This window comes from Varanus komodoensis, unplaced genomic scaffold (assembly GCF_004798865.1).
Source record: "Varanus komodoensis strain SLA01 unplaced genomic scaffold, ASM479886v1 scaffold41, whole genome shotgun sequence".
NCBI classification, from domain to species: Eukaryota; Metazoa; Chordata; class Lepidosauria; order Squamata; family Varanidae; genus Varanus; species Varanus komodoensis.
Genome location: NW_025335954.1, coordinates 1,409,015 through 1,423,727, shown reverse-complemented (window position 1 = coordinate 1,423,727; position 14,713 = coordinate 1,409,015). Strand labels below are relative to the sequence as shown.

The window sequence follows — 14,713 nt, the reverse complement described above, 5'->3', positions numbered from 1 at the left end:
TTCTCTTTTTTCCCCACTGGTATCCGAAAGTCTGCAAGGCTGCAGTTATGCTATGGTTCACACAAACTATCATGTAACACAACAATTTTCAAAATTTTCCATATTGATGTGCCAGCTATTTGATCTTTAAGCACTACAGAAGATTCTGCCACATTCTAGGAAATGCACACGGTCCATGAAGGGCCTGTGTGGCTTCATCCACGTTTATGGTAGTGAATGATCCAGGAATGCAACTACCACACTGTGAATAGTTTGTTGCTGTGCTTTGCAAAACAGGATCACTAGTAGAGTTCCTCAGGGAACTTTTCATTGCAAACTCCTCAAGAGGCTTCCAATGAATCCTTGGCTTCTCTCAGAACCACTGGCAGTGCCACAGAATTCTGCTAGAGCCTAAGAATATTGCTTAGTTTTATAAAAAGGAACAGATTTCAAGCAACAGCATGGAAGCATTTTTGCCAGTTAGGTTTGTTAGAAATTGTGTGAAATTAAGAGAATGTGAAACCTATCTGAGTAGCAAATGTAGTAGCAAATGTGTGAACAGTATTTTACCACATTCAGCAATTAATTCTCAACAAAGTTACCCTAATTTATAATCATGTAAGTTATCAGGCCATTCATTCACTCATTCTTTTTCTACAGTGCCCGACAGTCAAAGCTCTCTGGGCAGTTCACAATGAAATAAAACATAATATCTATAAAACTCTTAACATTAAAAATGTATAACAGTTTGTAAGTATCTTAAGAACAATAATAAAACCACCAGGCCAAATAGAATAATCAATCAATTACTTCCAATTTTTAAAGCTTTATAAGAGGAAAAATATCAAGTATTATGAACTATAAAACTCTGAGGACTTATAATAAACAGCAACTTCTTACATAATTTATGTGCATATGTCCCCTTATGGGAAAAAGCAGGCAGCATCCTGGATACATATTCTCCCAGGATCAAATTAAGAGAGAGAAACCTACTGTGCATTCCTAAGTGTTATTAGAACCAACAATCCCAGAAGACGCAACCACTGCAGCTGAAGATTATGGTGTTTGTTTAGATATGTGAACAATCTGATGCAAGCTACAAATTGCTCATAGGCAGCCAAGTTACCAAGACAGAGTATCAAGGAATTTGGAGAACGCTGCTCTCATAAACCTGTTCCTGGTTGGCAACAGATAAACAGAATACAAAGAGTGGTAAACCCACTACTGCTGATTCTTTTTGAAAATGCACATCAGACTTCATGGTAAAGAGATAAATTCGATAAAACTCATAAGCACTGCCGATAAAGCAAGACTTTCACAAACTGCTGCAGGAATGCAGTGCCAGAGTTCAGACTAAGTCTCTGGGCACCAGGTGTCCGGTGTTCTACGGCAGGTGCTATAAGCCATCCACTTACGAATGAAGCCAGTAGAGCTGGGCGGATTGACGCTGTCACAGCTGTCTGCACTGTCACTGTTGGAGATCTCATCGTCAGAGTTGGACACGGGCGAGCCCACATCCACATCATCAAACTTCCTCTTGAGGCTGGCACTTGCAATTGCATCCATTTGTCTCTGGCTCGCATGGAGAGCCAAAGAGCAAAGAGACTAGTGGCAATGGAAGAGCTCCAACCCCAGGCTTATGGATGGGGTCTACCAGGTACCTGGAAAGTGACAAGGAGAAGGGTTAATCGTCAGAAATTCACCCCACACCACGCAACAGAAGCACACATGCTTCAGGAGGTGCAGCAAGTCAATTCCCACTTATACCAGGCATTCCTCAGGCTCTGCACCCCTGCTGTTTCCCATTAACTTCTCAGAACTGAGCAAAACAGCCCCTAATAAAAGCCATGCAACGTCATGCTCACTCACAAGTATGCACTGCAGATACAGTCCACGTTCCATTCAACCTGCCTGTGCTGTTTCAAGCTGCACGCCCACTCAAAGCCTCCTCCTACCCACTGGCCATCCACGAGGCAACACAGATGCTGGAGTTTAGGTCTGCAGCTTCAGCCTACAAAACATCCACATACTGCTCCCTCTCTCTGCAAGCAGATTGGAAAGCAACAGGTTTTTCACAGAACCACCCACCGCCTGCTCGGCCTTTCCTTCACCACTGCCACCCACTCACAGGCTCAAGTTGCTGTACTGGATATTTCCTTGCCTTCACCATGACAAATTCTGTAGGGCAATGTGGATGTGTTAAGTCACCTCCGTCCAACCTGAGGCCTAAAGCTGTGGTTAGCTACAATCCCCATCGTCCCTAGCCAGCTCACCAGATGTTGGGAGTCAATATCTGGAGGATACCAGATTGGGGAAGGCTTTGTTGACTAATTGTCCACTTTGCTTCTCTCTCCTTCTTTACATGCTAGCTTATTCTAAGCACTAAGTCACCCACAGGCATTGATACATTCCTTCCAAGTACCAAAAATATACCAGTAAAATCCTTCTACCTATACATTACCATCCAACAACAGACATGCCATCAATGTGTGGTACAGGACAACTTACGGAACAAAAGACTGCTGGGGCATAGTAAACATATGCTGGGGCATAGACATCCAAAGCCCCCAGAGCGTCTCCCTGTCCAAAACAATGCTCTGCATACCTGGATGACTTTCATGGCCTCAATGGGATAGTCAGTGGCACTGGTGTCTCTGCAGTCAGTAATTGCACACTTCAACCCAGCATGTTCTGCTCAAATGCAATAAACAACTCTCAGTTTGCTTTCTGGAGGCGAGGGGAAACTGTTTGGAAAGCTTAAATTACACTCAAATAATTTCTTGCCTGAAAATAGTTTTAAAGGCAGCATACTGCCGGGCAAAGAACTGTTATTTTAGAGGCTTTAAAAAAAAAAACACTCGTCGAAGTTCCCGATGAAACGCTAAGCAATCTTTATTGGACTGAAAAAACTGAAGGTTCCAAAGGTGCCAGTTGCTTTCCTATTCCTGACCATGTTTACAACTCAGACATGTGTGGTATGCATTCAGCTGACTCCAAGTGGTTAAATCTGCTGTTGCCTTTTGTGCACTGAACAGCCACCAACAGAGGAGAGAGTCATGTCCACCCACACATTCCTAGAGAGGACAGACAGGAATCTTGAACAAACTAGATTTGGCTTCAACACAACAAAAACCAGTAGGAGATTACAACCGTTTTACCACACAGGGCATCCAGGAATATACTTGCTTCTACTAATTATTACAGAGGAAGGCTTCCCAGCCATTACACAATATAAATATCTACACTGATATCTTTTAAGTCGTCAGCGAATATTTATAAAAGTCTGACCTTGGGTCAGTTCCATTTTGATGCTGTCTGGTATCTGGCTCAAATCAGGCCCACAACAGATGTTGCAGGGGAAGGTGCATCAGAAACCCAGTATTAGGCAGGAGAAAGATAATCCTACCCCCACAGCAGCCAGATCCTAATCTCCAACAGCAAGAGACTAGGTTAAGCCTTTTGCAAGGAATATCGTGACCTGCGCTTCAGGGCTTAAGTGAGCACAGCAGACCTGATGACCTAGTTCAGCAAGAGCTGGCTTTCTGATTCAGCAAAAGGAGAGAGTAAGCCTAGAATATTATAATAGTCTATCCGGGAAGATGTTACAAAAGGCAGGTGGGAGTGGTAGGGAAAAGAGCTGGGAGGAAGCCTGATGGCATTTGTATGTTCAGAGTCCCACAGTGAAAAGGGGGAAAAAGGGATTGCAGACATTCAAAAAAGGCTCTGGTAGGTAATGCGATTGTAACAAGATAGTTTGTGATTCTTGCTCATCTCACAGCATAATAGAAGTTGTAAGGGAAGGTGGACAACAAAGGGCATCCTGCAAAATTCTACTGCATTTTTAAAGAACAGGGCAGAGGGTTCCCAAAAAGTATCTCTATGTCTGTCTAGCAAAGAGATACAAGAAAAGTGATCCAATGGGAGACAATTTAAAACAGGAGTTCTAGCAGGTTACAAAAGCAGGACTACTGCTCTGTGTATGACAAGTTGCATTTATGTCCAAGTATGGAAAATCATGATCCAGCAATTTTCTGAACTACTATTCTCTGGCCTGCATGTATACAGAGCAGAAGAGGGGAAATTATTTTAGTTTTCAAAAGCCAAAGAACAAGATGGAGTAATTGTTATGCTTCCTATTTTATACAGTTTTATTGTCAGCTCACTGACATGCATTTTTAAGGTTATAAACACCTTGCTATCCCTTCTGGGTGAAAGTCAGTTTATACACTTAAAAATACAAGCAAATAAAATTGTTGATAGATGAAGCAGCATGCAATGTTAGAGCTTCCTACTCATGCGCACACTGCCCATTTATCAACTCTTCCCTTCAAAGAATCATAGAGTAGTAAAGTTGGGCATGAAGGCCATCCAGTCCAACCCCCTGCTGTTGTAGATCACCCATGTACATCATCCCATTCCTTAGCCATAGGAATCTTGGATTTCCTTCCTCACGACAGGTGCGGGGGAGGGCAGGCATGAAGTGTGAACAAGCACTAGGACAAGATGCTGGAGAGTTGGAAAGGGGAAAAAATATATCCCCCTCTCACATTTACCTGTATGGGGGTGAATCCTGTGAATGAGGTCTACTTCCTCCTTAAGTTCAAACAGAGCTTTCTAAAAGGCTCTGTTAAATACTGTGCTGGACTACCCTTAGATGGGGTGAGCATAACTACTCTTAAGAAACCTATTAAGAACCCTTGCACTGGCAACCCTTCCTATTTTTCAGAGGCTTAACCACTGTTTCATAAATGAGGTGAAGCTGTGCTGGGTCTTTTGCTATTACCTTCTGATGCATGTGATAAGAGCAGTGCTAGATCAGACCAAACCATGCTGAAATCAAGTTAGCTAGTCCAATATTCTGTTCTCACAGAGGCCAATATGAGGCTCCTAGGAACAGGAACCCCCCACTGCTGTTTTCCAACAATTGGGATTCAGACATGCTGCCTCTGATCCTGAGACACATATAACCATCACAGCTAGTATCCACTAACAGTCTTATTGTCCAGGAATTTGTCTAATTCCTTTGACATCCATCACTACTACTTGTGGTAGCAAATTCCATAGCTTAACTATGCATTGTGTGAACAAGCACTTCTTTTTCTCTGTTCTGAATCTCCAACCATTCCTCTTCAATGGATGACCCTCAGATTCAAGTGCTGAGATAAGCTTCTTGCTATGCTTTTAATTCATACTATTTATAATTTTATCCGTTAACTTTATTGTGTGTGAGTGCGTGCATGCAAACATGTTTCCCACATCTGCCTATTTTATAATCTAAAAATCCTTAAACTTTTAAAATTTTCCTCATTGGAGTTACTACAGCTCCATGATAATTTTGGTTGGCTGTTCTTTTTCTACACCTTTTCCAATTCTACAATATTCTTTTTGAGATGTGGTGACCAGGGGTTAGATCTAGGATCCACTGCAGCTCACCTACTTCAGCATGGTCCCTCGATACTTTGCGCAGCATTTTCACTGGTACTGGTAGGATCTTAGCATTTGTGCAAGTGTGATTGTAATTTTTTAATGTTTAAACTGGCAATCTTACATGTGCACACAATCACTTGGGGTAGAGAAAGATACCGACATATTGTATGACAATCACAGAATATGATTCTGCTGGTCTAAATTAAGTAGTGCAGGAGAATACAAGGCTTACAAGTTGACAGAGATATTTAAAAGAAGGGAATATACCTCTGTGGGGCTGCATAACAAAGAAATACACTTGCACAAAAATCACAATTTGTTTAAATTGCAACTTCATCTGCATAAATTTCAGCATCCCCCCCACCCCGCAAACAGATCCAATTGGCACAAACTTCCATTTGCAGGAATCACAGGATGCCTCCAAAATTTGCAAAACCATTCCAGAATTGGAAAAGAGCCTGGTACAGCCCCCACTCTCGCATACTGGAATCTTGCTGAGCTTAAACAGAACCAAATTCCCAGAGCTTAAACTGAACCAGAATCACACATCCATAGCCACCACAAGTTTAACCCAAATCAACATATGTGCAAAGCTGGGATTTTTCTGCTCTGACATGTATAACTTTGAACTGTACTTGCCATTTTTGTGCCCATACTTCCAGTGTGGAGAATTCTGAATCACTCTTTTCAAACTGTTGTAAGTAATTTGGTGTCATCAACAAATCGGGCTACCTCTCTGCAGGTAATTTAAGTGTTTCCTTTATGAGAAACGTCCATTGATTCCTTTCTGTTTTTTAACTAGTGATTGATCCATAAGAGGGTCCCCTTCTTTTATCCCAGAAGTGCTAACTTTGTTCAAGAATCTGGAAACTTTATTTGTTGCTCTATATGCACTGCCTATCCCAAATAACAATTTGAATTAAGTATTCAAAAACCCCTCATTAAAAGGTATACAGCAAATCACTTATCCTCAACATCAAAATGGATGCAAAAGGCTCTCTTTTTTACAGAGAGGCCAGACTTGAGTCCTCTCTATCCACCCACTCAGCTGCACGCTCTGCAACCATTAAGCAAACAGTTCCAGAAATGCTTCTCTCCTAGAGTTCTTGGGTTATGGTATAAAATTGTGCAGACATAAACATTAGTATGGAAGGGGGGCATGACTGCTATGAGCATGGGCTTCAAGTCCCAATACAGGAACAGGTGCTATGTCTTAAAATACACAGCACTGCCATTCAGTTCTCCTCATTCTGGCTTTTGAGCTCCATTAACTGATATTCTCTCAAACCTATCCTAAAGTTCTACACTAGATTTGTATTGTTTTCTACTGCCACTCTCAAGTGTGTATCCAACATACCCACCTGGGATTTCTAGTTATTGCCCTAAAACAAAGCATTGTTTTTACTCAAAATCTGCACCAAAGTTTTGCATCATCAATCCCCAGAATTAGATTCTTTTGAACACTGAAAAATTAACACTGCCATTTTCACTCAAAAGCTATGCCAAGGTTTTGTACTAACTTAATGGTGTGTAACTGATATGTCCAATCAGGACTCCCACTGAGCACTCCAAAATCAACACAGTTATCTCAGAACAGATACCAAGGTGTAGCAGTACTTTGTACTGTTCTGTGCAACAAACCTGTAAATTTGCGCTGGCACTTTTCCTTAGGGTCTGCTGCTTGTACTCAGCAAATCAAAAGGTATTCTGAAGATCACATCTGCACTGCTGCTTCCCAAAGCTGTTCATACTGCTTATTCAATATAAATATTTCCCAACACAAATGCTTTACTATGTGATTTCCACATTGAAAAATCTGCAAATAGGCCTTCACATATATGTACATGAGATTTCATATTTGGTCCCAGAGTTAAACATATTGTTGGTAGGACCAGTAAGTAGCTGTTTCATACCAGGCTTCTTAGACTATCAGAGGTTCTATCCTATCATGAGCATGTCAACCATTTGTACACAGTGCCCCACTACACACACACACCTACCAGTTTAGGATACTTCTCCTTTAATCTGGCAATGTCATATAACTATGGGGAAATTATCTGAGGGCCTTTGGTTCTACCACATCCCAAAAGACTCCCCGCAGTGCTTCAGAGAATGAACCCTTTTTGAATGAGATGTTTTATTAAGTGAAAATGACAATATTTATTTTAGGAGAGACAGAAGGCCCAGGCACTGGAAGTTCACTTCTGGTTATCAGTTGGTACTGTGCAAAGGCCAGGAGGAAAACCACAAATTATGATTACTTGGCCCTGATCTCCTGTAGAAGCTTAAATACCATAAACTCAGCAGAGGAATTGCACTGTAGTAGCAGGATCAGATTTGGCTGCTCTGCCCCGTGTTATTGCCTCTGTTACAGCTTCCCCAAGAAGTGATTTGCTGCTTCTTTTTTCATTGATTCAGAGCTGTCTCTACAGAAAGAATTCTAAAGCAAATTATAAAACAAACAGTCTGCAAATAGCTTGAAAACAATGCAGTAATTACTAGATGCCAACATGGATTTCTTAAGAACAAATCCTGCCAGACTAATCTAATGTCATTTTTTGACTGGCTAACCTCCCAAATGAACTGTGGAAAAGTTGTAGACATTAGACTTTACCAAAGCTTTTGACAAAGTGCCCCATGACATCCTGATCACCAAACTAGCAAAAAGTGGACTAGATAGTGCAACCATTAGGTAGATCCACAACTGGCTGCAAAATCAGACTCCAAGAGTGCTCATCAATGGCACATTCTCAAACTGGAGAGAAGTAACAAGTGGGGTGCCACAGGGTTCTGTCCTGGGACAGGTATTCTTCAGCATTTTTATTAAGTATCTAGATGAGAAAGTACAAGGAAAGATAATTAAACTTGCAGATGGCACAACTGTGGGTGGAATGCTATATACTATGGAAGACAGAGATAAGATACAGGGTGATCTTGATAGGTTAGGACACAGGGCAAAATTCAATAGGCACAAATGCCATGTACTCCACTTAGGAACAAAAAACCAAAAGCATTCTACAAAATTGGGGATACTTGGCTCAACAATACTGCAGATGTGGTTGCTGTAGATCACAAGCTAAATATGAGCCAACAATATGATGCAGCTGCAAAAAGGGCAAATGCTATTTTGGGCTGCATTAACAAAAACATCATTTCCCAAACATGTGAAGTACTAGTTCCCCGATACTCAGCACTAGTCAGACCTCACTTGGAGTACTGTGTCCAGTTCTGGGCACCACAGTTTAAGAAAGCTGCAGAAAACCTAGAAAGGACACACAGGAAGGCAACCCGGATGATTCAGGCACTGGAAGCAAAGCCCTATGAGGAAAAATTGCGAGAACTAGGCATGGGATGGTGTAAACTGGTGTCCTGCAACAGCAGAGGGTTGGACTCAGTGGCCTTTTGGTCTCTTCCAACTCTACTATTCTATCATTCTGTGTAAACATTAAACAATTTTCTCAGTTCTTTTTCCTCAGATGTCCCCATTCCAACAGAAATATTTGGCCTGCATCATCTTGAAAGGCTCCAGATGGAGAACAGTATTAACTATGAAAATTACTAAACACAGACAAAATTGTAACAAAACCCCTGCTCGTCAGTCGCTTAGCACCAATACCCAAGTGGCCAACACTTTTATGCCACTTCCAAAAAAAATACTTGTTTAAGGCACCTGAAAGGAAAGGGGAGGGTAGAAGCCTGAATCATGCTGCCAATTCCTTTCCCTATCTCCACTTTCATGCAGCAAGACATTCATTATAGAACAATGGCTTTTACTCTGCTGGGAGACAGAAGATTAGCACCAGCACAGGGCTGCCTGATGGCTGGGAACAACGCATCCTGCATTTCTAAGAGAAATAACTTTTAAAAAATGGTCTTCCTCCCTGAGAACAGACAGACATGGGGGCCAAGGAGAAAGATGAGAAACAAAAGAGGAACAGCTTAGGAAGGAGATGGTTCCTATCTTCAGATGACATGTTAAAGCAGGCCAATGCTCAATGGGTGAGTGGAGGAAGGGATGCTAAGATATCTTTTTATGCTTCCTAATCATGTGCCACAGAGTGGCGCTTCCGCTTGAGAGAGAATCCAGTGGGAAAGCAGCCCCAGTGACAAAACACAATAAAGGATGCCAAATGCTGAAACATCACAGGAAATCGCAGCTGAGTTTAGAGAAGTACCAATCAAGCCCATACTCTCTAAAATAGATCACAAGAAGGAGGAAGTCCGCTGCATTAGTTTGTTCAGCAAAACCCTGGGGATTTTGCATGTGTGTGTGCAAAACCCATGCACATACACGTGCACAAGCACATGCCGCCCCTCACCAGAAGTAGGCCTCTGCTCCTGCTAGTTGATGCAAGCCCACCACCGCCCACCCAGACAAGCCCTGCCTACTTCTTCCCTCCACTTGTCTGTTCCCTTCAATGTCCTAGCAACCGCTCCCATGGCAACAAAGCTGAACAAATGGGCTTGAAAGAAACATGCCAGCCAGCTGTGGCAGACGGCGGCGGCAGCAAGAGGATGCCGACTTCCTGGAGAGCAAAGGGTTCCATGAGCCTGACAAAACAAAATGGGGAGGGAGGAAGAGCAACACACATGCATTGTCCCCTCCTCACTTCCAAAGCTTCAGCTCCTTTCACCAATGAAGATTTTGTCCTGTGCACCTCAAACATTTCCAGAAGGCAGGAGGAAATAGTGCTGCTTGCTTTCGGCACCTGCTGACGGACAAAGGCAGATCCAATTCAGCTGAAGCGGAGAAGGAAGTCAGGCATATGGTATCACTTGGCAAGCCACGAATTACCTGTCACTGCTTCCCTGCCCTTGAGTAGGGCAGCACACTTGCTTTATACATGACAGAGCTGAGGAAAGCAGTCTAGTCTGGCAGCAACCAGCCCCACATGCATGGCTGGTCCAGTCCAACCAAAATCTGTTCATTGGCTGCCTGAGCAATTTAGGACAAGTATCTAGCTAAGGGGAAAAAGCCTGACTAGACCTTTCATCATCACAGCAAGAAATGAGTCAGGCTATTTTGGCACATCTGTTCTACACAGGTAACTTCAGTGTGCTTTACTGAAAGCAGGGAGTGGGGATAGTGGGGAGCATCCACAGCTAACTTACCACTCCTGCTGTGTTGGCAACTTGGTTCAAAAGTTGGATATGAGACTTCTACACTACACTCTCCATTTGCTAACCTCACAACAGTTTTAGTATCAATTTTAAGTCTCCTTTTCCTGCCCCTCACAGTTTGACCTTCTTTTCACCAAATATCTTCCTCTTGTCACACAAATGGGAAGGAAGAGAGCATACAGGATGCCACCAAGTGAATGTATTATTCGGCCTGAGCAATGAGGGACTTTATTTTTATTTATTTAATCAGACACCTCCTGTCACACTCAATCCTTCCCCTCCTTCACTTTGGAGAATCTCCTTCCAGTATGACTCATTTTATCTGCACTGGAAATAATCTGAGACAGAGTTGTACATTGGTGGGAGTTTTCCACTACATTGCTCTGTGGTAGGACAAAATCACCATAGTTTCTTTCAACACTTGGAGGGACCATTATATCAGTCTTGTCAAATACTATGATAATCAACAACTTGAGTCAGAGTGCAGAATGACAGTTTTATAGACTGATATTGTACAAACAATTAGCATGTATATTTAACCACTCTTCAACAGCCTGTAAGGTTTATGTCATTACAACTACAATCCATGTCACCCACTTTAAAGGAAAACCACAATTAACTTTCACAAACTCCGGAATGCAGGCAGGTCTGAAGCTTTTGGGTTTGTTATTCTTAGAAGTATCACATTATGTTCAGTGGATCTGAGTAGGGAAGATCTACTACACTGCAGCTTATCCTACAATGCAACATCTTTCTACCAAGCTTCGTGAGATTAAAAGGTCAAGCACCATTCTGTCCACAGTTGCCTGACTGATGGCCATTCAAAAGAAAAGCAACTTTTAATCATTAGTCGTTGTACATTATGCTGAAAACATAAGGCATTTAGGGAAGGGATTTAGCTCCCTCACTAATACCACTATTTTTAAATTAAAGAGCTATCCAAGAGCATCAATCTGAAATGTGCAAGGTTTCATATGCAAGTGAGAAATGTTCCATGGGCAAAAGGAGCATCTCTTCTCATAAGGACAAGGAATTTCAAACATCTGGAGGGTAACCCTACCATGTTCGGGAAATATTCACAGATGTTAACTGTAGGAGTCCCCTGGAGAAAAATCATAGGAAGTCATGCAGAAAAAAGGAATGAAGAATGGATTCCTAGTGGGGAGAAGGGATTTTTTTTTTCAGGGAAGTTAATTTGGTTAGAGAGGAATACTGAGGAATTTGAAATACATGGGACGGAGAGGGCAAACTTCAAAAGAATATCAGCCAGTTGTTCTAACTTTTTAGCCAGTTCGCTCTCCTTCAGGTCTTGGCTCATCATTCATTGTGTGTGGGGGGTGACCGGGGGGGGGGGGGCAGGAAGAAAAGGAAAGAAAAAAATGACAAGAAAGATCAGTTTCATTCATTCAATAAATTCACAAGACTGGAGTTTCAAAATAATATGGTCACTGCTGACTGCAGAAGGCCTTCCAATGGCTAGGAATGCAATATGAGTGAGTTGTGGTCACTTACATAGGACTTGTTATCCTCCACAGACTTTACAATCCTTACCCCATGTGACCTCACAGCAGCACTAAGCTTTTGGCCCTTACAATTCTTCATACAATTTCTCATTATTAATATATAGTCCTAGTTGGTACAATAAAGTGCAAGTTACAGAGATTGAGTTCATTCGACCATCTCTAGATGAAGAAATTAATAGCCAATCATCTAGATATGGATAGATTTGCTGCCCTTGGAGTCTCAAATATGCACAAACAGGTGCCATGCATTTTGTAAAAACTCTTGGTGCTATAGCAAGTTCAAATGGGAGTACCTTGAATTCGTATGCTTCTGTACCAACCTGAAATCTGAGAAAGAGTCTGTAAGCAGGATGAATGCTTATATGGAAGCAAACACCTTTTAAGTCCAAAACTGTACACCAGTCTTCTTTTTGTAATAGAGGTAATGTGTTTTGTAAGTTTCACATCCTAAAATTTTTGGCCTGATAAAGTGATTTACTCCACACAGGTCTGAGATGAGAGAAAGACCTCCATCTTTCTTTGGTACAGTGAAGTATCTCAAATAGAAAACTTGCTGTCTCTTTGATCGGTCAATTGCCCCTTTGCCCAGCACTGTTTCAACCTCTTCCTGAAGAGTCAGAGAAGGTGATGCTCGACGGATCGTTCTAAGAGGAGGCAGGGTTTCAAACTCCATCTTATATCCATGCTCTATCATGGACAGGACCCACTGATTAGATGTGATGGATTCCCAGATGGGGAGATGGTGTTTTAGTCATTCCCCAAATGCGAATGGTGGAGTTGGGAGAGGACTGGTGTGTGCTGCCTGTCAACATTGACGTTTGTCAGTGTCGAGCCTCTTTTGGGCGACTGATACTGAGAAGTGTTGGTACAGCAGGGTCAGTTTGGTCTTTGGCTATATTGCTGATGCCTGGTGAGGTAGCCCTGCTGCGTAGGTTGGAAGGGGCAATACTGGAATTATTGACTCCATGGCTACTTACATGGCCACTCCATGGCCACTTACATCCCATGTGTCAAGCCATAAGCCTTGCCTTGTGGATGGCAGCTAGCCTTCCATCTGTCTTCGAGTGAAAGAGGTCTGTTCCATTGGAAGGCATATTCTCAATACATTGTCTGGTTTCATGAGGTAGATCACCAGCTTGAAGCCATGCATGGCATCGGAGAGCAACCGCACTGACAAGCACTCTTGAGTCACAATCTACATAATGTCTTACCGTTGCCAGTTGCTGCTAAGAGAACTGCATGGCCTCGCCAATAAAGCCTCTTGCCAGTTCCCTTTTTGGTCTGGTAGAAAAGAAGCAAGGGATTCCATCTTCTGCCACAGAAAAAAATGATAACGTCCCATCATAGATTCGTAATTTGAAATATGAAGTCCAAGTCCCATGGCGGAGTAAATACAGCGAGACATCCTGTTGATTTTACAACCTCCACGTTCGGTTGGTGGGGAGTGTTCTTGGTTATGACAACCTAGAGTTGATTCAATCACCATGTAGTTCGGTCAGGGGTGATGTAAGAGAAAGAGGATGTCCTGCTCCCTGACTGTGTACATGCTCTCAAGCTGGCAAGATGTCGGATGTGGATGGATCGGCAATTCTTACAGTTCCATCATTGCCTGGCATAAGGTAGGAATAAATGGGAGAGCTACTGAGACTGCGTCCTTCATCCTGATGACATCATAGATAATACCTTGTTCAGGTTCCATGTTCTGTTATGCATCTATTCCTAAAGATGTGACCATATGATCAATCTGTTTGGAGAACCATCCCAAGCTCTCTCCAGGTGATCCAGGACCTTGTGCTGAAACCAACTCACCAGTATCAGAGTCCAAATCTGATACATAAGTTGTATTGGAAGAAGAGGAAGAGCAAACTGGTGATACACGTTCTGTTGGTTGGACTCTTAAGTGTCTCTTCCGCTCCCCCCACCCCACAGTTTCTCTTATCCAGAATATTTTCCTTCCTGGGCTCCTTTGTTTCAAGATAAAAGATGTTTTCTCTTCTCCTTATGGTTTTTCAGGAGATTGAGAGAGATCGGGGCGTTTTGTGATGGTCCTAGAGCTCTTTGAGGTTGTCTGAGCATCAGTGGGCATGCACGTGGAAGCACTTCCCTCAGAAACAAGAACCAGCCGCTTTGTCAAATGTAACCACCTTCATAGCCGCTAGAGCTCTGTCCCAGAGTTCTTTTGAGACAGCTTTCACAGTTCTTTTGAGCTTGTTTCGTAAAAGCTTGGCAGAGGACCAAGCTCCACCCTATGCCCCTCACCAAGACATAATAAACAGAGGGAGTGGCTGTGCAGAGATGGCATTTTCACTCCACACCAAGCTCACTTTCTGAAGGCAGAATGCTGTGCCATCAAGAGAAGAGGAGAAGAGGAAACAGAATGCAGTGAAGAGGATAAATGACAGACGTTTTTTAAAAATATATTTTTGTGAAGGGATAAAGGAGAAGGGAGGGGAGTTAAGAATTAAACTGGAGAGAGAAAAACAGTAAGATAAGATAACGAAGGGGTTAGGTAACAAGGAAATAAAGGTTATGTAAAAAGTGTAAATCGAGACGTATTCGGAGGGAAACCAGAGACACAGTGAATGACAGTTGAAAATGGGCTGTTGAAAGGGCAGGAACCCCTCCTGTTATATGGGGGGAGGGGGCTCCCGCCAAAACTCTAA

General features: G+C 42.6%; 1 protein-coding gene across 3 annotated transcripts in view; it reads right to left on the bottom strand.

The window, feature by feature from the left end:
- CSRNP2 (cysteine and serine rich nuclear protein 2) overlaps window positions 1-14,713 on the bottom strand; it is a 43,764-nt gene that overhangs the window by 10,580 nt on the left and 18,471 nt on the right. For 2 of the 3 annotated variants that reach the window (XM_044443042.1, XM_044443044.1), the window contains exon 2: window positions 1,395-1,640. In XM_044443042.1, the coding sequence (XP_044298977.1) occupies window positions 1,395-1,545 (151 nt within the window). In that variant the 5' untranslated portion in view covers window positions 1,546-1,640. Of the gene's footprint in view, window positions 1-1,394; window positions 3,228-14,713 lie in introns of those variants that run through there. The other variant, XM_044443043.1, reaches the window with a different exon arrangement.